General features: G+C 42.4%; 1 protein-coding gene across 1 annotated transcript in view; it reads right to left on the bottom strand.

Annotated features, from left to right (window-relative positions):
* The window catches only part of HEATR4 (HEAT repeat containing 4), a 252,284-nt gene that overhangs the window by 162,935 nt on the left and 63,112 nt on the right, over nt 1-26,237 (bottom strand). The window contains exon 4 of the mRNA XM_069208752.1: nt 880-1,020. Within this exon, the coding sequence (XP_069064853.1) occupies nt 880-1,020 (141 nt within the window). The remainder of the gene's footprint in view (nt 1-879; nt 1,021-26,237) is intronic.

Below are 26,237 nucleotides of genomic sequence, written 5' to 3'. Positions count from 1 at the left end.
TACAGGGAGCTAGTTTTGCTTTGAGACTGCTCAAAGTGTGATATCTTGTGCTTCTCTGCAACCCCTCCCCTTCTGGCCAGGAAATGATTCACTAAGACATTAGTGTGCAAAAGAACTGGCTTGAGTGTGGCACACACCACCATCATATATAATATTCATGAGGTGAGGAGTAGCTAAGCACTTGCGCACTGTAACAAATGCAGAGACAGCAGACTTCTGTCGCAGCCTCCACTTTCACAGTGTGTCAGCATGACTACTGTCCCCTACAGGTGTATGCTTCAAATAAGCAAAAAGTGGCATATTGAGAATAGGAAATCGGCAGGGGCGTCCCTTCCGCTTTGGCAGAGGAGTGCCCCCCCCCCGATGAAGGGCAGCAGAAAAATAAAGTGATAATAATATTATTTTATCATCGTTTTATTTTTCCGCTTAGGTAGGGTGGGGCCAGCATCCTTTGCGTCAGCAGGGAGGAGGAGGAGTTGGTGCACTCTAAGTGCGCATGTTGGTTTGGCTGGCCATCTGAGGCCGGCAAAATGGACATGCACACTTAGAACTCCCCAACCGGGCTGGGTTGCACAGCCAGGTGGAGACCAAGCGCAGGCTCCCACTTCCTCACTGAGCAGCACTTTAGGCCGCTCAGGCCAATCCTGGCGCACTTCTAATGTGGTGTAACACCATGAGAGAAGTGTCTGGATTGGGTGGGGAGGGGTACAAGGCAAGCACAGAAGCACAAGGTTGCGGGAGTGGCAGAGGCGAGTTGGCAGGTGTTTTTTTAAAAATGTATTAAGAAAACCTTTAATTTCTGTGTTTTTGCAATATTATAATGCTTTCTATTAATCATACAACAGATTACTTTATCTTTACAGAAAGACAGTTAGATACCTTTCTCTGGCTCTGCAAAACTCCACTGCTCAGGATTCCTGGGAAACACCTCTTGCAGGTGCTTATTGTATTCATTGAAACTTTCCATCATGATGCGGTCACTCTTCCCTTCATCTCTCTGATGTACAACTCTGGAGGACCCTGTGACAGTAAAAACAAGAGCCACAGATGGAGGTGTGATACAGTCACTGGAGTATGACGTCTTAGCATGGGTAGTGCTAGTAAGTAAAAGGCTGACCGCCAAAGTATTAAGGCCTTTAATGTCGACCTGCACCTATATAGACTGGCCAAGGTAAGCACTCACAGGGAAGTATAAATAAACCATTCCTAACCCCACATGGTCGAACCTTAAGCATTACATCCCGGCTGTCTATACTGCGGAATTCAGGTAAGTGCAGATCGACATAAAATCGGCGATATTTGTAAAAATGAACATCACCTTATACAGATCTCCGAGATTGCTGCAAAACAATGATAAATTAAGTGAATGCATATAACCCTCTGCCCCACAGGAAACAATGAGCTTTCAACATGCTTCGAAATTAGAAACTTAAAATAACACAATCATAAACCAATTTGAATTTCTATTTGTAAAAACATTCCAATATGAGGGCAGAAGTTGCATCCTGCAATGTGCATAAACGGGGCCATCAATTGGACGTTATCCCTTCGCTTATACAAAGAAACTCTTGAACCCTGTAAGTTAAAGACTTCTCTCTAGTAATATGTAAAGTTATTTATAATACATGGGTTTCTGTAGTCCCTGTATAAACTCCTGTCTCTAACTTCTTCATAACTAGTGCTTAATTTGTGCTTGTTGTTTCCGGTGCTGAGCACTGGCGCTCATTTTTGAGGGCTGGGGCTTATTCTTCTGCCTCAAGCAGTTGCTGCAGCAAAAGACACATATGGGAAAGACGGAGGAAGGGAAAAACGAAAAAGCGTCACAAAGGGAGAAAGTAAATAGCTGCATGAGTGAGCTGAAGGGGCAGGGAGTGGGTTTGCATGGATTGAAGAGGCCCGAGATGACTTCAGGATTACGCCGCCTCAGTATTCTGTGTTCACACATTTAATTACAGCAGCCGCGTGTTTAAGAGGAGGGCTTTGGGCACCGGCACCTTTATATTTACAAATTAAGCACTGTTCATAACTGTCAACTTGTGACAAACTCAGTTGCCAATTATAATGAAAAGAGTCCGAACTCAACTCTAATAAGAAATTATAGTCCAGTTCCGATGTCACAATGCCTGCTGCCAGCAGCCACAGTGCTTAATTTTAGACGGTGGTTTCGGGTAGGGGTCACTAGCACTTATTTCTGAGGGCCGAAACTTAGTTTTCTGTATCAGGCATTTACTGCGAGCCAAAGACACGAATGGTAAAGATGGAGGAAGAGAAAGACAGAAAAGCGCACAAAGGGAGAAAGCAAAAAGCTGCATGTTAAGCTGAAGGAGCAGGGAGTGGCTGTAAATGGATTAAAGAGGCCCGAGATGGCTTAGTATTCTGCGCTCGCACTTTTAATTGCAGCAGCCACGAGGTTCAAAGGAGAGATTTGGGCACCAGCACGTTTTTATTTACAAATTAAGCACTGCACAAGCATAAACTGAAGCAGCTGTTTAATGCAACGAAAATAGAACTGCTTCTGTTTCTTCTGCTCTATTATTCTAGCTTAAAATGACAAGCAGAGGGACCATTTTTATTTTTTGCTTTCCTTAGACAAAGACAAGTTAGAATCTTTCTGCATGTTTCTACACATTCCGAGCTACCGCAGCTTTTTAGATTTTTTTAAAAACTGACTTGTCTTTAACTGTTTCTGACATCTGTTCACAACAAATATCTAACAGGTTTTTGATGTGCTTAATTCTGCACTAAGGGCCATATGTACCAAAGCATTTTCCCATTGACACAGAATGGGTAAAACCCTTTGCTACATCTGGCCCTAAATGTTTTATTTTTATTTGTGATGTTTTCAAACGTGCTCACTTTTAAGTATGAAAGAGCTATGCACCAACGTTTTAAGTGGTTTGTGGGAAAGGTGATGGTGTGACCATGTATTATATGGGGTAAAGTTCCCCCTGGCGTACATGATAAGGATATTGCAAGTCACCTTCATAGTTTCATTAAATTATAAAGGAACTTTGCCTCTTTCCACTGTATTGTTATGGACCTCTTTGGTGACTTGCAATATTCTTATAATGTATGGTGGGGATACTTTATCCTTTATAGCCAGCAATAGTCCTCAGATTGTACTGGTGGTTGCAAGAGATGGGCACCGGCACAGATTTTTGTGAACTGGGGGCTTCTTTTTCACCCTTAGGCTTTCACCCAGGGCAAAATAGAGAAGGAAAGGAGATGGAAGAAAGAAGAGAAAGACAGGGCAACAGACAAAATGAGAAAGGAGGGATGAAAAAAGCTTGCAAGAGTGATATGAAGAGACAGGAAGTGTTGGGTGGGGTAGAAAGAGGCATGGGGCAGAATCAAGTAGGCTTGAAATTAGCAGTGGTTTTCTAAGAAAAACTTTGTGCCCCTGCACTTTTTACAAGTTAAGCACTGGCTACCAGTAATACCAGTAATATTACTGAAGGCCAACTGTGCAACAGAACAAGCTGTACAACACAGGAAGCATATCTGTAAACACATGTCCCAAGTTATCCTTGGTGGCGGGTCATTCCATGTAGTGGGGCCAAACCTGTAAAGGACATAGTGGCAGCAGATATGACTCCTGTACAGAGTAGCTGGGCAGGCTTTCCATGGACTGAAGTTTGCTTGTTTTCACAGCGAGGAAGATCTGCACCACTCAGAGACAGTGTCCTTGACTTCTCTCGGTCCTGTGAATCTGGAGCAAAACAAACTCCAGGAAACCTGTTAAGGAGACCGTTCCATCATAAGCCTGTTTCATCATGCTTTCAAAACGAATGCCATTCCTGTGATACTGACTCCAATGGGGAGAATGTGTATGCCCCCAAAAAATTACTCTCTGCTTTTTCCCTGATGTGCACACATCCCTCGTCCTCCCTATGGATGGACCCTCTCTTTTGCTTGTTTGTTACTTGAGACACACTCATTCACTCTGTTCGCCTTTCCTACACCTAGTTCCTCGCCCAATCCCCATTAACTGTTTCACCTTTATACCTGTTCTCTACCCCTGCCTATACTGTAGTACCTCCACCCTTACCTATTACTTCTACCCATCCCTAGCCCTTAATTTTATGTCAAGACCGGAGGCTCCTACTATGCATTCTAATCTTGCTTTAATAAAATAGCAGCAGTCAAGAACTACACATCCCAAGAGGCTTAGCAACAAGCTAGCCAATGGGAACAAAAAAATGTAAGAACAGTAAGTACCAATGGGGTAACGCCTAAGACCATAGAGTACACACTTGACTGAAAGCAGCCCTCTTTTTTGCTGCTCACAGTCAAGATAAGTACTCACGTTTTATTGTCTCTTCAATAACATTAATATTTTTGCTATACTGTTTATATATTGTGCTTCTTATACATTGTCATTGATTTTGAAACGTTTTTGTTCAGTTTTTTCTGATTGCGCTGTGCATTTTGTATTTATTCCTTTGCTGACCCCCCCCTTCCCGCCTTCGTCTTCCCAGGCAATTCACTAAGGTTTGTGTGTTCTATAACAGTCTTAACCGTCATGCAGCCTCACCGAAGTGCTCCTCATGTTGTCTGCCATTCGCTGCCATCCGGCTCACAGTACCCAGGGGTCACGCCCTAATTTCTGCCTTCGTTCTGCGCTCCGACTGCAGTGAGCCCAGCGCCTCAGCGGCTACGCATGGACTCTTGCTGCCGCTTCTCCTCACCCAGCTCGCTTCAGGGGGTGCGGACTCAGTCTCCGCCCTCCGCTTCGTCCGGACACTTTTTATTGCTGATTCACGCCTCAGAGGAGTGTCTCTTTTTGTTTTTTCCCACCCCTCTTCACTTCCAGTTTTTAACCTCTTAGCTAATGTTTTCTTTACACAGCTATTTATTGAAATAGAGTTAGACAGTTCCCCTTTGATGCCTGATTTTAATGATGATGGGGAAACTTTTAAACAAGACTTAAATGATTTTATTCAACCTCCTGTAGAACAACCCCCTTCAGGCTTCCATTGATAAAATGTCAAAAAATATTGAGAATTCTTTAAGGAGTATGATGTCCAATATATTACTGGCCCATTCTGTGGGGAAAGCAGAAAACGCAAACTAACTCATTTGATTAAAGAGAAATTTTCCTCTAATGGCGCAAGGTTGATGAGTGAGGTTTCCTCACACCAGACTGAGGATTTAATTCCTCCCAGGCCTCCGTGTAAGGAGGGGAATACCTCTAAGAATGCTAATAGCTCCTCTAACTCACATTGTAAATGCAAATTAAAATCAAAACATATTGATGAGGCGCTTAAAAAGATTATTATTTCAAAGATATTGAACACTGATGATGATATGGACAATTTAGGTCAATCTGACATGGCCGGTGACAACAACTCCACCTCTTAGCCTCCTCCTGCTAAGAAAAGGAAATTATCCAGTTCTGATCCTTTCTACTCCATTATGGATTCCGAAGGAGTTCCATGTTCGATCCTACCCTTATCCATCACCCCAATTCCACTGAATGGTTACCTGCCTCCCACGTTGGAGAATACATTTCTTCTTGCCTTCGTCTTCCTCTAGACAAACAAACACGAGCAAAATTAAATCTGAGTGTCCCAGGCCTTCCTTACCGTCCACCATCACTATCACTCCTTCTATTGACCAATCCTTAATAACCTTTTTCACTAAATTCGGAAAGGGCCCTCGCAAAGGGGTTTATAAAGCCTGGACAACCTGCAAGGACAAATTACTTCATGTGGTCGGCCCGCATTTTTGACCTGGCCGAAGCAGCTAGACTGGACAATACAGACATTAATACTACAGACCTATCTCTTAGGTCCAAAGGGCTTTTTGCCTCTTGGGAAACGCCAATTCTGCTATTATTCACGAAAAAAGGAAAGGGTTACTTCTAAAATTGGACCATAAACTCACAAACCTGGCTACTCTCGATCCTGGCATACAAGCGGAAGGCTGACGTTTTGGTGATTCCTTCATCAAGGACCTCAGTCACTATGTTATAACTTTTTTGTCTATCGACAAGGCTCAACAATCTTTGAAAAAGGTCTTCAACCAACATGTTTTTGCACGGGCCGATAGAGACAGGAGCAGCTTTACCAGCCGCGCCTACCGTAACCAAGGTTCAAGAGGCTCCTTCAACGCATCTTACAATGTCCAAGACTACAAGCCTCAGTTTTACCCCCAGAGGTTTCTGCGTCTGCGGACAACGATACTTCAAAGCTAATACTTCCCAAGGTAAGCCAGTCTTTTGGCCTTCCCGTGGGAGGACGCCTTCAATTTTTTCTACCAAAATGGCACTCAATCACAACAGACCCTTCTGTGTTAAATACAGTTCAGGGTTATCTCATAGAACTATACTCCCCTGCATTTCAAAATGTTTTTCCTCCCTCTCAAAGATTTTCTATAGAAATGTTTACTCTCATTACAACGGAAATTCAATTACTCTTGCAGAAAAATGCCATTCAACCTTTCCCTTCCCGATCCCACGGGTTTCATGAGTTCTCTTTCCCTCGTCCAAAAGAAAAACAAAAAGTTAAGACCGGTAATCAACCACAAATCATTCAATCAATTTGTGATATACCGCCACTTCAACATGGAAACTACAATCCATCTCAGGAATGCTTTACTTCAGTACTAATGGCTGGTGAGACTGGACCTACAAGATGCCTACTTTACGATTCCCATTCATCCACAGGAAATTTCTGCAATACCAATAATACCAATGGCAGTCAAAAACCTATCAGTTTTCATCCCTTCCTTTCGGTCTTTCTTCAGATCCCTGGTGTTTTGCAAAAGTAATGAAACCTATTGTTGCTCATCTCAGATCGCAAGGTATCAGACTTATAATTTATCTGGACAATATCCTTCTCATGTACCAAAATGTCCAAACTCTTTATTCTCATCTTCAGTTCACATGCTCTCTACTGTTGGATATGAGTTTTCTCATGAACTCAGAAAAGTCTCTTATGATCCCTACTCAGCAAATAGAGTTCTTAGGTTTCCTAATAGGTTCCAGCACAGCTACTCTTCACCTTCCTCCTTCAAAGGTATCTTTGATCAAAAAAGAACTCCTTCAGACCCTCCACAAAGGTCACATCTTCCTCAGATTCCTTTCAAGAATTGTAGGGCTTCTTTCTTCCTCCATTCAAGCCATTTTTCCAGAGCCCCTCCATTATCGAGCTGTACAACGTTTAAAAATTCTCCATCTCCGCAAAAGTCTCACCTTTTCTGACCTTATAATTTTAGACATAGAGTCTCGTCTAGAAATTCAATGGTGGATACACCATTTAGACACCTGGAACGGAAGAACTATATTCCCCTCAGTGCCCAATCTTGTATTAGAATCAGATGCAAGCCTCACGGGCTGGGGCGCCCATTGTGGATCAATATCGACTGGCGGTACATGGTCTTCGGAGGAGTCCAAATTGCACATAAATTGTTTAGATATGCTTGCAGGCTCCTTTGCAATCAAAAGCCTTGCAAAACACAAAGCACAATGTTCTATTCTTCTTCGCATGGACAATGTATCTGCAGTCTGATACATAAATCGTATTGGAGGAAACAAATCAAAACCTTTAGCTCAACTAGCAAAAAAGTATTTGGGAATTCTGCCTGTCCCACAAGTTTTCTCTCAAGCAGAGTACCTTCCAGGTTCCCAGAATTCCATAGCAGATTTGCACTCCCGTCATCTCAAAGATTCCAGCGACTGCAAAATCCATCCCTCAATATTTCAAATTCTTTTGGACAAATGGGGTCCTTTCCACACAGATCTCTTAGCATCCCGTCTCAATTCTCAATTACCATGCTTCTTCAATTGGCGTCCAGATTCTTTGGCTATCGCAACATATGCTTGCCTACAAGATTGGTCTCCGACAATAAATTATGCCTTTCCTCCTTTCATTTTAATCAACAGAGTATTAGCCCAAGTCAGACGCAAGAAAGCGTCCTTAATAACCCCTTTCTGGCAGTCTCAAGTTTGGTTCCCCCTCTCCTCGAATTATCAACAGACTTTCCAGTTCTTCTTCCTTCTTTCCCTTCTCTCCTTCTGGACCCATCAAGATGTTACCACAATCTAATACTCAACAATTCCCTAACTCTTTCAGCTTGGAGGGTCTCAGGATGTCCCAACAAGCCACTCTCATTTCGGCAGAAGCTTCAGAATTCATCAATATGTCTGGGCTCCCGGAACAAGGAAGGCCTACAAATCAGCTTGGTGGTTTGGACAAGCTGGTGTGTGTGAAAATGTATCAATCCCTTTTCAACAAATATAAATCTTATCATTAATTTCTTGGCCACAGAAGCCAGTTCAGGTAAGACCTACAGAACCATAAACCTCTATAGATCAGCTATTTCCATGCATCATCAATATATCAATGGTAAACCCATCAGAGAACATTCTCTAGTCTGCCGCCTATTGAAGGGAGTAAAACTTTCCAAGCCTCCTTCTTCAAAGTACACCTATCTGTGGGATGTATCTGTGGTTTTAAATTTGTTCATTTCGTGGCCTGATAACGCAGACCTTTCTTTAAAAATGCTTTCAGCAAAATTGAGTATGCTATTATGTCTTATTTCTATTAAACGTGTGTCTGATGTCAAATCCTTAGAGGTTTCTTCACGTCAATACACGCCTACAGGAGTGTTATTTTTCATTAACAAACACACAAAACCGATTTACATACAGTTTTTTATCCTTTCTTTCCTAATAAACCTAACGTCTGTGTGGGACTGTGTTTAAAAGAATATTAGAATCGTACGCCCAACCTCAGAATGTCTTCCTTTTACCAACTACTGATTTCTTTTCGTAAACCCCACAAACCAGTTTCCTCTGCTACTTTAGCTCATTGGGTTAAATGGGTCATGTCTTTTAGCAGGGACTGACATCTCCCGCTTTGAGGCCCACTCTTCCAGGGGTACCATGGCCTCTAAAGCCTTTTCGGTAGGCTCTAGTCTCGAGGACATCTGTCTAATGACAATATTTTCAGAACATTTTATTGTAAACTTGTTCAAACTGCAGCTTCTTTAGTGATTGATATGCTTTAAACTAGCATAATAGGAGCCTCCGGTCTTGACATAAAATGTAGATTTTCCTAGTAAACTATGAAGGAAAGTCTTAATTTTATTAAAGACATGGAGGTGAGTATTATCCCACCGCATTTAACTTTAACATGTTTTTTCTTTTCCCTCCTTATCAGCGAATCCTGCATTACCTCCTTCCTCATCATGAAGAATCCAGACGTTCTTCATTTTCTTTTTCCTCCTCCTTCCTGCAGAATTCCTGGATCTCATACCTTCAGTATTCACAAGTCCCTCCAAGACTCTCCTGGATTGTCTCCTGTTGCCAAGAACTTTTGTCTTTATTTCTGGCAATCGATATTATTTGTTCAATATTGCCTTTGTTATATGACTCTATTTGACCTTCTCACACAAGAAAAGAAGGCTGCTTGCAGTCAAGTGTGTACTCTATGGTCTTAGGTGTTACCCCATTGGTACTTACTGTTCTTATGTTTTTTGTTCTCATTGGCTAGCTTGTTGCTAAGCCTCTTGGGATGTGTAGTTCTTGACTGCTGCTATTTTATTGAAGCAAGATTAGAATGCATAATACTCGTCTCCGTGTCTTTAATAAAATTAAGACTTTCCTTCATAGTTTACTAGGAAAAATCTACATTACTCTATACATGCCTACACCCTGCTACCCCGTCCCTGTTAACCAGAGTACCTCCACCCCTGCCCATCCCTATACCCTGGTAGCTCTATCCTTGAATATACCCCAGTACTCTAACCTGCCTACATACTTCCAAGTTGCGGGACCTAACCTGTAACCCATCTCTACTGTACCTTAGTACCACCATACCTGGAAATGCCCCAGCAGCTCTACTTTTATGATGGTAAATCTCCTCTAAATATAATTTAGTACTACGATATAGTAACCTTTATCTTAGTACGACAACCCCCGATTCTATCCTTAATTGTTTTTTGTGCTTTTATCTTATCCACTGTGTCACCTTTTCTGGTGCCTTTTGTTGAAACCCCCTTACATTCTTTTCCAGTCTAATCTCATTTTTAAAATGAATCAAAATGGAGTTTCAACAATTGTGGGCAAGCAGGCAGTGTTCTCCATTTTGTTTTTGGCTAAGATGAAGAACAGCCAATTAGAGACCCATGCCTCAAGACTACAATCTATGCCATCATAGCATTGCAAGGGAAATGGTGTCTCTCATTTCTGCATATTGCATGGCAACATGTAGGGGGCAGATGCTTCAGGCTTCTAGTTAGACCCAGGGCTCATGGACCTTGGCCGGTTGCACATGTGTTTTTACATTACTGCTTTGTGTTAATAAAGCTTGCAGGTTCATGACATTAATATAATCCTGAATAGTTGTATATAAATTTGCCTACATGCGGCTTATTGTTATAAACACATCTGCTTGGCAACAGGCTTTCTTTGAAATATTCTGATTGCCAATACTGAGTCTTAGGCATGTACATTTCTCATGCCTTAATAACCTTGATTTCTCTGGAAACAGGTACTGCTTATTCACATGCTTGATACTTAGGCCCTCATTACAACTTCAGCAGTCTTTTTTCAAGACCGCCAAAGCCGTTGCAGCCAGCAGACCGCCAGTGTTGGCGGTGTGCTGACCGCCATATTACGAATCCTGAAAGAGGCGAAAATCCGAAGAGTTGGGTCCACCACCAGCATCGCCACGCCACCAAGACTCAGCCCGCTGCATTATGATGCGTAATATGGCGTAGCGGGGTCCTGGATGGCGGTGCGGTGCTGACGGTGGAAAGTGCCAGGACCCATCCCCTCCTGGATGACCACCTCACCCAGGCAGGTTGGTGGACCAACCGAAAAGGGGGGATGTCTATGAATGCGGAGGGGGGAGTGTGTGTATGAATGCAGAAGGGGGCTGCGTGAATGTCAGTGTGAGAGCGCGTGGGGGTGTTTGTATGTATGTGTGCAGTCTGGTGGGGGGTGTATGCAAGTGTGTGGATGGGGATGTTGTGTGCATGTGTGTGCGTGTATGTGTATGTGTAGCAATATGGTTGTGCGTGTGTGTATGTATGTGTGGGTGGAGGGTGTGTGTGTCTGCATGTATGCAGAGGGGAGGGGGTGTGTTGGGGTGCAAGTGATGAGGTGTATGTATTGTGATGCATGCGAAGGGGGTTCATGTGTGCAAGTCTGAGTGAGTGGGGGTGTCTGGATGGATGCGTGTGGTCGGGTGGGGGTGTTCGTATGAAAGTGTGCGGATAATGGTGTGTGTGTGAATGTATGCGTTTGTGGAGGGGTAGGGTTTGAATGTTGGTGGAGGTGGGGTGTGTACGTGTGAGTGAGGGTGTGTGTCAGTGTGAGAGCGGGTGGCGGTGTTAGTATGGGTGAGTGCACTTAGGGAGTGTTTGGAAGTGTGTGGACGTGTGGGGGTGCGTGTGCCAGCGACAGGAATGGGGATTCCTGTCGTCAGGTACGTTACCAACAGGGTTTTCGTGGTGGGGCGACCGCCGCGAAAAGCTTGGCGGTATGCTGTCTGTAATGCGGCCGGCGACCTGAGTCCTGCTGCCGGCCCAGAGGAGCTCACCACCAGCGGAGTCAGTGGGACCGCAACGGGGCACCAGGTGGCTTTGTGGCCGGACGGCTTCGGCCAAACCCCACAACTCGTAATGCGGCGGTCTTTACTGTCGGGTCTATGGCGGTTAGATCGCTGCCGCAAGAAATGAGGCCCTTAATGTAGCACAGTATAAAATAATCCACATTTTTGTTTCTAACAGGAAGGAAAATTGCTATGCTGGGGGACCTTCTGAAAGACATTCGCAAGACATGATACCTGTTCCAAGGGACTTAGACTTGGGACAAACACTATGGCTTCACTGACTTGAGACAGCATAGGGAAGGTACGGGGTATGGGTATAGCACAACATAAAAACAGAAAATAAAACACAATTCTGTTAAACTCTTTTATAAGATGTTAGATATTTCCTTCACAGTGTTCCTTTTACTATTTACCCGTGTTAATGCTTCATTGCAACAATCGCTTGCCATTTACTCAATACCAGTGTACCGAAAAATAAACAGTTCTAGATACACTGCTTTTAGAACAAAGTTGGAGCAGATCTCAGGATGACCTGTAGTCCACAAGTGGGTCAGTGAGACCCCTGTAATTTCTGTCTGCTCCACTGATTCTCTTCCCAAGACTATTGGCCAAGAGTAATCTACCAGGAGAGAGGAATCATTGGCTCCCATTCTTGTTCTGGGAGGTCTACGCCCTTTTCACAGATGTACAGGGTGCAGTGTGCTAGTCTAAGACAGGAACATTTCGAATCGTATACCCTTCTGGGTTTGAATTTGATAAACTTTATACAACTCATCATTTCATAAAACTGTGGGGCTAAGGGATTGCTCCACCCTCAACCTACAAAGAGCATACTTAGTTGGTGCACCATCGCAATCCTCTGGTGCTCCTACGCAGGGTATTATAGCTTATTTTTTTTGCAATATTCCAACATATTAACAGTGCTTTTGGTCTCTAAAAAAGCAAACAAATGCTGTGGTCTGGCTAGACGATTTTAATCACCTAGGATGGAACTCACTCAACAGCTCTCAGCAGGAAGAAATTTCATGATCTACGCTCTGCCTTGAGATCTATGAACGATCACTATGGCCTTGTCCATCAATGCCTCTTTAAAGTTATATACAAGGATAGGTCCAATACTTTTGAAAGCCGGAAAACTTGAAAAAAATATTCACCTGCATAAGGGAGAAGCAATAGATCTTGGGAAAACTTAAACTCTTTCCCCACATTACCATATAGATTTTATATTTATTTTCCTTGATGTTAACTTGTTGCTCGAGCTTTGTTACATGTGATATTGTAAATCCTGTTCTCTTTCCTTCAAATGTCCTGTGTACATTACAGAGGTTGGACTGCTGTGTCCCGTGGCTCCATGTCTTGTCAGTCCCAAATGTTTTCATTCATCAGTGTGTTTGCACCCAGTTATTGTTCTGGTAAGTATTCTAACCTCGTTATATTGCTATCGTCATAGTTCCTTTCTCTGTGACCTCTCCTCTCCCTCTCTCATTGTTATCTTTTACTGTTTAAAAGTTCATCCTATATATCATCACTTCCCATTTCTAAGATTTTTTCTCTATTTGGAATGGATGGGCTCTTGGCGGGTCCCTGTCCCTGCTTGCTGCTACTTCATCTGTTTACTGCTTTCTGTTTTCATTAATGGTTAGAGTTCTTAGACCGTTTTACTATCTGCTCTTTGGTCATCATGGAGAGTTTGGTGATGTCCCCTGTGTTACCTTCCGTTTCTCTAGCCTTCTTGATTTTTCCCTCTGCTGTCTTTTTCTTCTTCTGTTCTTCTTGCCTATTTCGTGTGCAGCCTATTCATTTGGTATTTCTATATCAGTTTTAATGAGGGATGTCTTTTTGTATCTTCGCAACTGACCCCTTTTTAATTTTTTGCATATGTGTTTTGTGGCTCTATATTCACTTCCTCTGGACTGTTTATTATGGTAGCTTACGTATTGTTTCATGAAATGTGAAATACCTTTGTAATCCTATGAAAAAACAAAGTCTTGACTCGCTTATCTATGCTGAAATGTCAGATTGCTTCATTACAGGAAACTCACCTTGCAGAAAAAGATATGAATTCTTTAAAAAAAGCAGTGGGTGGGAAATATTTTCTGTACTCCTGTCCCTAATCATTAAAAATTGAGTTATAATCTTATTTCACAAAATCGTAGCCCTAGATGCCATAATTGAAGCTAAAGTTTAGTATGGTAGATGACTACTTTTGGCCCTTAACATTAATGATGTGCCTATCTCAATATAAAGGTTTATGGTCCCTCTAGGGAGGATTTTTCATTCTGGGTCCGGTTTTCCACTTTGTTACAAACATGATCACAGCATAACCTAACAGTGCATGGGGACTGTAATGAACTAATGGACCATGGATCCATATCTAGACATGTGCCCAACAAAATGCAAAAATCATTTAAAAGCAATTTATTTTTGGAGACTTGATGTTTGGAAGTTACTTCATCCTGATAGCAGAGTTTACCTTCTATTCACCTGTACACCAATCCACTTCAAGGATAGGCTATATATTTGTGACACATAATATTTTACAAATCTTGACACAGGCTGAAATTGGATCCGTCATATTTTCCGATCTTGCTCCAGTCATTGTCGAGATTTAACAACTACTTATCGCAGCATATTATAATAGTGTATAAATGTGAGCAATGCTCTAGTGAATTGTTTGCTCTTAATATGATTAAGTAAGTTCAAATGAATTAAGTTTGGGATGCCTACAAGGCAACAGCCAGAGGTTTCATCATTGGTTTTGTTGCCTCCAAGAAAACTTTGCACATACAGACTACTCCTCCGTGCTGAAACACGTCAAAGATTTAGAACATAAGTTCTTCACTTCCAAAAGTAAGGATGTACTATCATGTCTAACTACCGCCAAACTGCAATTAAATAAAAATTCAATTCTGCACACTAATGAAGGTCTCCTAAAAATCAATGCCAAATACTACTGGGGATGTACTAATGCAGGTAAACGCTTAGCCAATTATTTAAAATTCCAACAACAAACATCGATAATCAGTGGTATCAAAGATGAACATGCAAGTAACCACCACACTGACCCTGAAAGTGATTTAATGTGTTCATGATTTCCACACTAATCTTTAGAGTTCTGAAATTTCCCCCACAACTGAAGCCGTATATACATTTTTTGCCTCTATTCCCAGAAATCTCGATAAGTCTGTTGACCAGTGCTCTCTGAACAAAGATGTTTCAATCGCAGAGCTCCTTAATGCTTTGTCAAAACTATCCAAAGATAAAGCCCCTAGCCTAAATGGGGTTTCTGTGAAATTGTATTCTAAATTATCTAAACTACTGATTGTAAAACTATTATTACTTTTTCAACATTTTCTTCCATTCACAAGGCACAAGATTCATTCGTCAAGGCTCTGCTTGGTTTGATTTCTAAAATAGACAAAGATTTAACCCTGTGTATTAATTGTACAATCCCAGACCTTATTGGTATGGAGCAATCTGGCTTTGTCAAAGGACGTCACTGATAACTCCAGAAGCTATTTAAACAGTATCCATCTGGTTTAAAATGCAAATCCCCAGTTGCAGAAAAAGCATTTGATGGGGTAAATTAGGATTTAAAGTTTTAAACTCTGAAATGGCATGGTTTCCAGCTAGAAATTCAAAAATATATTGGTCTAGTTTACTCATCCCCTACCACTTCTATTTTTCTTAATGGCTTTGAATCCTCTTTGTTTCACCTACATAGAGGCACTCAACAGGGATGCCCTCTTTCCCCATTACTGTTCATCCTTTCTCTAGAACCATTTGTGGAAAAAATATGCTTATCATGTACTTTCTTATGTTTTAAGAATCAAGACATTGATGGCAAATTTACGGCTCACATTGATGGTGTCCTTTTATTTGTTTCAGATCCCCTACAAACTATTCCAAAATGTACCTTATCAAAGGAAAATTTGTTGGTATCCAGTTATAAATTAAACGTTGATAAATCAGAGATACCCCCTTAAAGGTAGTGCCTTAAAGAAATGTTTACCGATTCTGCTTTTACTTGGCATTTTACCTTTATCAAATTCTTAGGTATTAAATACTCTTCTTCTTTACATGAAACTATTTGGATCAATCTGTTGACAGTTGGGCAAAAAGTACTTACACTCTTGGATCAATTAGCACTATTATTTTTACCTTGGTAGGTTGATTAGACACCATTAAAATGATGGTACCTATAACTTGTTACTACTTATCCATGTTATGGGTGAACCTATCTCAGACATTTTTTCAATTTATAAATAGCTCCTTAAGAATAGTTGTTGTTTAAAAACAAGAAAGCAGGCATTTCCTTTCTTAAACCTCAACAACCCAAAGCCTTTGGAGGGACAACCTTTCCTAATTGTAAGAATTATCAATCCACTTAAACAGATTTGGACCTCTTTATTCGGAAAATTCAGATTCCATACCCACTAGGTATCAGCAGCTTAAAGGTTCTATCTATACCCCATTTTAATTTCATAATTTGGTTCGTATTTCACAGCCTCCCAAATCTTTTACTCCACCCTTATTACTTTCTCTGTATGTTTAGCAAAACCCCTTATCACATAGTCCCACTACAACAAAGAAAACTTCCTGTTGTCCCCCCTTTTGCTATAATAAACATATTAAAATAAATAACATAATTTTTTGGGGGGGATTGGTTTCAAAAGGGTATTGTTATGGTGAGTGAAATGTTCTCTGACTCTGGTATTTTCCCCTTTTTCCACACGCCAAAATAAATTTCAGTTACACACATCCTCTTCTAAACTATGATAGGCTTAAGGTCTACCTCCTACAATCACCTTCATGGACTCCAACCACAGCATGAGTTCCAGATAATGGTTCACCCACATACAATTTCACAATTCACACCAAGATGCCCTTTAGCTATAAAACATACTGTTAATCACTTTATCAGCCCCTCTACAAGGTCAAACACAAATATTGAAGCTCAGAGAGAAGCCAATCTCCTACAATCAATCCCTGCACAGTTATGGCACAAAATTTGCACTAAAATCTATACTACCTCTTGTTCTACCAGTATCACACAGACATTATTTTTCTTTTATAACAGGCTCTATCTTACCCCCTCTCCCTTATATAAGTACAAATTATCTATGGATAATAAATGCTGGTCATGTGCAAAACAGAACAGTTATATTGATCGTATGTTTTTTGCTTGTCCTCCAGTTAATCAGTTTTGGTCACAAGTCTGGGCCACACTTACTGATATCTGTTTGATTTCCTCGCCATTCTAGTGGTATTTTCATTTCTCCATTTTAAATTTTCTAGAAGTTCCATTAGCTGGATCACTTGATGCTAGGTGCAATTTTGATGTATCCAATGAGTTAAGCCTTTCATCACTAAAAGAGCTGATGACAACCATAAAGAAGCAAATATGTGGTAAGGCCAGGCTCTGATGGGGACCTGATCAATCTCCATAATCTGGAACCCATCCTATAGGGCTGATACATTACTTTTATTAATAATGAAATTATACATGGAGCCCCAATCCCAGACTCATGGCTGGGCCATGATTGTGTCTGTCTTCAAAAATGGAGACAGATACATGCCTGTTAATTACCATCACATCAGCAAGTGTATTGCTAACAAGGTGCAAAAGGAACAAGATCCTATCTAACTGTCAGGCCGGCTTTAGGAAAAGCTTTCAGACATTACCTTCTACTATGCAAGTTCATGACACTGTAAAAAACAGCTGTTTTAAGTGTTATTTGTGGACTTACGCTGCACATTTGACAACATCCTCAGCCACCTATTGTGGTCCACTCTATATGGTCTTGCTATTCCACCTGGAATCTTATCCATATTCATCAGATATCATGACAGGAATTTTGCTAAGATTCACTGTGTCCTGGCTGGGAAGACCACCAGACGATTTCTGGTGTCAAGGGAGCCCAACAGGGGTTCTCTCTAGCCCCATGCTGTTTGCATTATACATCAAAGACAGTGTAGATCAGTGGTTCCCAAACTGTGGTCCGCGGACCCCGAGGGGTCCGTGACACATTCCCCGGGGGTCCACAGGCCTGGGCAGGGAGGAAGGCACTTCTCAGCTGGGGCCTCTGACAAGCAGTTATATTTATTATTTCCTTTGTTCAGCAGTGTTAAAAGCACTGCAAAGCTCAAGATAACTAAGATTAATGTACCTGCTGGAAAGAGATGGGAGCTTTGGGCAGTGGTAGTTTTGACTCAAAGGTAGAGCAGATGATTAATATGCCTGCTACAAAGAACTGTGTATAATGCAAAGAACAGTATTATATGTGCATGGCACAGTGTGTTACCGCTTTTGTCACAGAGATTCTTTTGTTACTGTGCAGTTCATAATCATATTCTAGCACAGTGAGCTATGAACTGCGCTAAAGAGCTGCATGCAAACTGCATTGCACAAATTAGAAAGCTGTTTTTTCCCCAGTCTTTCATTTTCCTTATGATCCTAAAAAAGGTGTGCTTGTGTAGAAATACATTCTTATTATTAAAGTCATCACTAACCACTGTGCTGGGTTCTGAATCCTGAGTTTGTGCTTCTCCGAACCAAGCACTCTTAGAAAAATGCCTACCAGTGTGGACGACATGTGAATCCTATACCTTGAAGTCTCCTGTAAAGTGCCCTAACACCCTACAGTGGTATGAGAGGTGCTAGAAAAACAAGTGGATTACATGTGACAGAGAGGCTGAGGAGAGATGAGAGGCCCTTATGGTTTACTTCCTTTCGCCACCACTTATTTATGTGAAAAAACTTTTTCAGGTCTTACATACCTAAAAAATAAAAACTGAAATTGCCCCTGGAAATGTAGACTCTGACCTGAGGATTCACCTTTCCTAAATAAAACCAAACATTAAAAAATTAGTTGCCGAGATGCAGCGCCAACTTTCCCAATAAAATGCTTCCATTTTTGCATGTATTTTCAATCTAAAAGAATTATGGCCCTCATTTCAACCTTGGCGGTCGGACGAGGTGGACCGCTAAGGCTGAACTGCCAGTCGGCTGCCCATGCGGCCGGAATCCCAACGGCCGCATTTGGACCTCCCCGTTGTGCCGGCGGGGATGTCGGCCGTAACATTGCCTAGGAGCCGGCGGAAATGTGGCGGTGCGGCGGGTGCAGCAGCACCCATTGCGCTTTTCACTGTCTGCCAGGCAGACAGTGAAAATCGCGACAGAGCTGTGCCTGGGGGTACCTGCACTGCCCATGCCAACGGCATGGGCAGTGCAGGGGCCGTGCAGGGGCCCCGCGAGTCCCCTTACCGCCAGCCTTTCCATGGCGGTGTCTACCGCCATGGACAGGCTGGCGGTAAGGGGAGTCAAAATCCCCAGCGATTCTGACCGCCGGGGCATCCATGGCGGCAAACCACAGGTCCCGGCGGTGTGACAACGGCGGTACCACCGCGGTCATAATATGGCATTTCGTACCGCCAGCCTGTTGGCGGTACCAACGCCACTTTAAACCTGGTGGCCGGTGACCGCCAGGGTTGTAATGAGGCCCTATATCTTTAGTAATTTGAGTATTTGTTTGGTGTGTACTTGGTATATTTTTGGCGAATTACTGTTTTAATATTTGAAATTTAAATCGTACAAATTGCTTGGAGGTCCCCGGCTTCAAGTAGTGATTCAATGGGGGTCCTCAGGAGTCAAAAGGTTGGGAACCACTGTTGTAGAGTATCTTAAATCATGTACAAGTGACACTTCCATCCTTGGCGGGACCATGGTAACAACACTCATGTTTGCTGGGGACACTCTTCTGGTCTCAGAGACCCCTTTTAGCCTGCATACTTTTTAAAACAGATTTGGAGAATTTTGTTCCTCAAAGAGTTTGATAATCAACACAACAAAAACTACGTTAATGATGTTTTGTCCACAGCAAGAACAGCTTCACATTAAACTCCTCTTCTGTTGCACAGGTTTCTTACTGCCCCTACTTGAACATTGGGCCTGATTAGGAGTTTGGAAGATGGTTTGAACCTTCCACCAAACATTTGATGGGGAGATTATCCTCCAAACTGACTACCTACCCACCGGACCCAGGAGTTTTCCCGCAGGGCTGACGGGCGGAAACTGAGGTTTCCGCCCGCCGGCCTAGTGGGAACCAGGCAGCAGCATTGTCACCGGCTCCTAATCGAGTCGGCAGCAAGGCTGCCGGCGCAGGATCCACCTCCACCTTTGCAGTGTTCACTGTCTGCACAGCGGACAGTGAGCATTGCGACGGTGCTGGGCAGGTGGCCCCCTGTACTGCCCATGCCAAGTGCATGGGCAGGGCAGGGCCCCCGTTGCCCCCTGCACCTGCTCTCCGCCAGCTTTTCATGGTGGTAAAACCGCCATAAAAAGGCTGGCTGAGAACAAGGTCGTAATCAGCAGGTTGGTGCTGCATGCAGCGCCGCCCTGGCTGATTGCAATCTCTGCCACCGCCAGCCCATGGGTCCTGGAGGTGCTGGCGGTTTAACTGCCAAGGTTTTAATGTAGCAGTCAGACCGCCAAAGCAGCGACGGTCCTGACCGCCACCGCAAGGCTGGCAGCCTCAAGACCACCAGCCTCATAATGAGGCCAATAGTCTTTTCCAATAATGTAACCTGGAGGCAGCATCTTAATCATTCAAGAAATCTGATGGTCCAGCAAACTGGGTGCACCCCCCACCCCCCCCTGTGCCTGTAATACCCACCTGTAGCTGATCCCAATTCAACATAAGCAGGTTTATGATTTTATTCTGCACTTTATTTTTCCTTATAGATCAGCTACAACCCTTCACAGTGAAAATAGCTTCTGAGGGTTGTTCACTGTGAGTACATGCTAATATTACATTGTTGTCATGTACCACTTTTAAACACTAGGCTCCCTATCTTATTATCTTATGGACTGCACAGCCTACTCATGGGTTAACTTATTTAATTTTTAAAAGTACGGTAGGGTTCTTTGCTTGTTAAAAAGGAGAGGTTTGCTCTCGGGTTTTAAATCTGCAGGAGTCAGGCTACAGAAGTAGGACAGAAGCCATCTTTCCTCAGACAGCCTAGTAGATGACACAATATTTGCTGCAGGCCGCAGTGACTTTTAACATTTCGAGGCCATTGGTCTATTTCCTGCACCATATACTACGACCCAACCTTACTGGGAAGTTAAATATGTCAGTTAATAGTCAGCCAATTTTACTATGTTTTAGGACTCAGAGCACACACGTTAGGGACTCAACAGCAGTGCTCCAGTGTGGAGAGTCAGAAAACCAGCAGCATCAGTCCAAAAAATGTTGAGGTGACCAAGCAAAAAGAAACACAAAATTTTTTTTTTAAAATATTTTCATTAACAATAATACCATTTATATTGTTTACAAAAAAAATAGAAAAACTATAAAACATATGACAACAAAAGTAAATAGGTTGCAGTCTTTTTTAATGTCCAATGTTGCTACAATTTTTCTCTCTTCTTACATAGCTTCTACTCGTCCATGTCGTCTGAAGTTGGAAAAGCAACAACACCACAGGAACAACGGAGGGTGTGCTAGAGATAAGGGTAGTTTACATTTTTTCATTTTCAAAAACATTTTTGGCGTGTAGGTTTGGTAGTTTGAAGGGGTCAGATAGTTTACGGGATGTTTTTTGAAACACGACTGTCACCTGAATATTTGCTTTGGAAGGTAGATTTTCTGTTCCTGCTTTGCAGGTCTCTGGTACAGCACGGTCGGTCATGTGCAATCAATTTTATTTCTAAGGATTCTGTTCAATGTTTCTCGAGTTTTCAGTTTCACCGCAAACATTGTGAGGGTTCATATTTTTTCTAATTATTATTTTACTTTTTGTATATTGCTGGTTATTTTTTGGGAAAGTAATTCCAGTGACTGGTGGATTGATTGATTGATTGATTGATTGGTTGAATGATTGATAAACAATCTTAGTAAATCGGTGGAAGTCAACAAAAATATGACTAGAAATTATTTTTTTAATGTAGGGAATTCAGAATTTGACTGTCCATTTTTAATTTAAATGTTTTTTATTTTTGTGCCTTTTGTTGTTAAGCTTTAACAAGAATATTGTGATTTTTAAATAATTGTATGGTTTATTTTTTATTTACAGTGCATTGCTTTTAAGATATGTTAAATTCTAGTTTTATTGTTTTATTGATCGAACGGTTGAAATTTCTTTATGCTATGGCTTGTTTAAGTGTGTTATTAAACGTATTAGTACTGAAAGAAACATCGTCAAATTGTTGAAGATTTTTATCGATTTGCCTGAGTTTTCCTGTATTTTTGTAAACTTTCTAGTGTAGATTACTTGAATGGGAATACATCTGTCAAATTTATTTGAACAGCCTCTTTTGTATTATCTCCATTATACTGTAGAGGCTCGGGTTTTATTTGCCAGAGGGACCTGAAATGAGCTGTGTCATCCTTTCTATACTACTGTGATAGCAGTTCCACATAGTCACTTTGTAAGGTGCCTGGAATGAGTTTTTTTTCAATGTTCGGCAAATGGGACATATTTTCCTTATGGCTGTTGCGGTATGGGCTTTGTGACAGCTGCCCATAATCTTCAATAACTTATGACCTGATTACCAGTACGGCAGTCCGAAGACCGCCGTACCCGTGGTGGCGGTCCAACCGCTGCAACCTTGGCAGTTCGACCGACAGTTTACGATGGTTGGGATCTGACCACCACAAGATCACCACCGCCGCCAGGGTGAAGCGAAGGGGAGAGAGAGCGGGCATCCCTGCTGGGTGCCCCTGCATATCAGAAAGGGGGGTAGAGTGAGTTCCATTGATGAGAACTTGAGCAGAGGCCTCCCTGTAAATAAATCAAACAAGTCTGTAATATCTCAGGCCGAAACCCATGCAATGGAGGACCTGGTCCAAACAGGACCAATCCACCATGTCAACTGCTTTTCTCAAAATCAAACAACCTGAGCATCACATTGACACATTGAATGCAGTGGCTGGTACATCGACAAGGCATAATACTGCACTGATTGGCATGCATGTGATGAGACATTACGCAGCCTATTTGCCAAGATTCTGGTGAAAATCTTAAGTTCCACAAGAATTAGTGAGATGGACTGGTAAGAGATGTAGTTGTCGGTGGCCTGCCCTCATTTGGAAAGGACCACTAAAGTGGCCACATCCAACTCTGGAGGAAAGGAATCCCATTGTTCTGCTTCGTAGTAGAGGTACGCCACATAGGGCATAAGCGGGGATTGGGAAACCAATAGTATTCCATTGGGAAGCCATTGGATCCTGGGGTCGTACCAGTGTTCAAGTCTTAAATGGACGTCTCTGTCTTGTCTGCCATCATGGCAATCTCCAGGTTGGCTCTATGGAGCGCCGCAAGTCTAAGCAGGCGTATTATCTGAAGGACTAGGATAGCATGCTTTTGCTTAGGCCGAGGGTGGTGGGCATACAAGGCCTGATAACATACAGTGAATTCATCCTCTTTACCTTGCGGGCTGGTGGCATAGTGTCCTGTCGCCCTCATGATGCCAGGAATCATCCTTGACCTCATAACCTCCTTAGCTGGCTAATAGCCACAGTTTTCCATTTGTATTGCCATGTTCATACATCCGCCAACGCTCTCCAACACTGACTGGCCTTATCGAACACCCGCTGGTGCAGAGAGGCTTTGTTGATTTTGAGTTACTTGTGAACCCCCTCAGGGGCGCTTGCCGAGCAATGTCTCTATCTTCAGTATTTGGGTTTCAAGATGGACCAGCTCCCTGACTTTTAGCCTATCCACCCTGCAGAGGTAAGATTTGGCGAGCCTCCTAATTGTTGCTTCACCGGCCACCCATAGACTCCATGCGGGAGGCAACTAATCCAGAGATGATCTCAAAATACATTGCAAAATCTGTCCAACTGTGCTCCCTAAGCTGTTTGTCCATGAGACTCCAGGAATTAAGCCGCCACATCGGACTCCTAGAGAGAACCGGCACCCCAAAAGCGACAGTCACTGTGGAGTGGTAAGAAATGCCTCTAGAAAGTATGTGTGTTGCTGTTGCATGTTACATGTCAGTGGGTGAAAAAAGAGGGAGATCGATCCGTGAGAGGGTTTTTGGAAAGGCCACTGTGTGTGAGTATTCCCTGTCATTGGCATGTCAGGTCATCCATGAATCACACAGACCAAGGAAATCCATCCAGGACTCCAGCTGTCACGCCCTGCGCTGCCAGTGGTCTGTTGGGGGGCTGGAGGAATCCAGTGAAGTTCGGGTCAAGGTTTCGCATTGAAGTCCTCTCCAAGGATAGTCGTCCCATGGGGTAGCCCAGAGGTGACCTCGGTAAGCACCTCTAGAGTCTGTGTCAGGACGTAGACGCTCAGTACCTGTCGTACTTTATTATTTTTCATATCGACTGCAGTTGGATTAACAGGTTTTCATCTCGAAGCACTTCTTGTTCTACTTTCAGTTTTTTTGCTGTGTGTGCAGTTGCCTTTTTTCTGGGGTTGCATCGGTGCTTAATTTGTAAATAAAAACGTGCCAGTGCCCAAAACACGCGGCTGCTGCAATTAAATGTGTGTATACAGAATACTGAAGCAGCGTAATCCTGAAGCCACCTCGGGACTCTTTAATCCATTTACAGCCACTCCCTGCCCCTTCAGCTCACTCTTGCAGCTTTCTGCTTTCTCCCTTTGTGACGCTTTTTCTTTTTTCTCTTCCTCCGTTTTCCCATATGTGTATTGTGCTCGCAGCAAATGCTTGAGGCAGAAAAATAAGTTCTGGCCCTAAAAAATAAGTGCCGGTGATCGCACCGGAAACCACAAGCACAAATTAGGCACTGGGTTGCATTGATTGCAAACTGGCCTTCCTGTGGGGATATATACTATCTATTTCCTTAAACTGACCAAAATGTTTAATTTTTGTACACATTTTTTATCTGTGTAGTTATGAGTAAAAGACGTCTTACCATTTTGAATAAAATGTAGGTAACATGTCCGGTGAGCTTCGAAGATGAATGCCAGTCATTTATATTGTTTTTGTGTAGTGAGGATTTTTGGCTATTAAAAGTTAGAGTTTTATTTTCATTTTCAATTTCAATTACAGTTTTAATGGTGATTGATCTTAGTGTGTGGCACTTCTGGGCATCAGCCATGTTTTCCATCTTTTCTAAACAACTGTCAAATTACGAGTAATTTACAATATTTCAAATATTATTTATAATGTGTATGTTCAAATGTAATTTAATCTATTTACTTTCACAGAAGGAGGGGAACAACTAAGTAAAACTGGTGATTGCTCGTGAAATATATTAAAAGCTTAGGCAGGTGATGTATTGGTAAACAACTGAGTGAAGGTGATGTAGTGCAATGGCTAGATGATACAATAACACAGCACCAGCCTACATCAGTCTTTGCCCAAGGAGCAGAGATGGACTGAGAGTGCGTTCCCATTCCATGGGCATTAGAGGCTCAGGCAAAACATCCTTGGGAATCATGTTGCTATCCCAATGGAACACAAACTACTCAAGTCGTTTATGACTTTCAAAGATTTTGCATTCTACTTCCGACTGGATTGCACTGTGGATCGAACGGGAGAGATAGCTCCTAAGAATGCAGACGGACTTTCTACAAAGTGTTCCAAATAAAATAAGGGAACTCTCAAAGAAGGTGTAGTATCCGCTCTGGCCTATTGTGGGAATACAATTTCTCAAAGTGCGCAAACCAATATGCACCAAGGCCTATTCACTTTACTAGCCCCCCCCCCCTGCTTATGTTCCCAGTGGGATCACTGGGCTCAATATCTGTAATTTGACTGTTGTGCTACGTATGAAATGTCAATACGGGGCTCGATTAGCGGGAGACAAAGCATAAACTCCCACTAGTGGGTGGTAGCCACTGTCTACTCACAAGGTTAATATTTATGTAGAAACACAGCCTTTTAAAGTATTCCCCTGGAAGAGAGTTTATCAGTCCCTCTAGTAAATTCTGTTCTAACCCATAAAACAGGGTTCATCATCTGTTAATTACAGTGTGATGTGCACATTTCTCCTATGTACCATCCATGCCCAGACGGTCTGTATCCCCCATATGCTAGTCAAGACATGATGTGCCTATTTTCACCTCTGCCATGATGTGCCACCTGCTTCCTCATATGCCAGTGATGTCATGCATATGCCTTGTGCCCCTAATATGTCGGACATGTCCTGATGTGCCTGCCCCATGTACCATCCCTGCTATTATGCACCTATCTTTCCTATGTTTGAGTGATACCGTTTTGTACCCACTATTTCACTTATGTAGACTTATCTGTTGAGTGACTTTCTGCATGGCTTACACTCAAGTTTCAAACAGCCTCAAATGTACTACAAAGACCTTGGAGTAAAACGCTTTTACTGCAACATACTGTGATGGAAATCAGTTGAAGCAACTAAGTAAAATTTGCAATCCACTGCGAAGCTACGGCAATAAATGTTTAAAAAAAAAAATGTGTAATGTTTTATATTTTTAATTGATATCATTTAAAAAAAGTAAACAACATTTTTAGGAAGCAATGATATAAATGACAAATCCCAACACGGCTTCAAACATATGCAACACACTAGCCCTGTAATTGGAGCAAGCGGTGAACAGTCAGAGCTCCACTCTGCAACACCCCTCAACAAATTAAACTCACTACAAAATCAACCAATAAAATATAGGCTGACCACAAAAAAAGAAGTCATTCTTTAGAATAGAGTAGTTTTCACATTTTGA

This window comes from Pleurodeles waltl, chromosome 9 (assembly GCF_031143425.1).
Source record: "Pleurodeles waltl isolate 20211129_DDA chromosome 9, aPleWal1.hap1.20221129, whole genome shotgun sequence".
Classification (NCBI taxonomy): domain Eukaryota; kingdom Metazoa; phylum Chordata; class Amphibia; order Caudata; family Salamandridae; genus Pleurodeles; species Pleurodeles waltl.
This window is presented reverse-complemented; position numbering and strand designations above follow the sequence as displayed.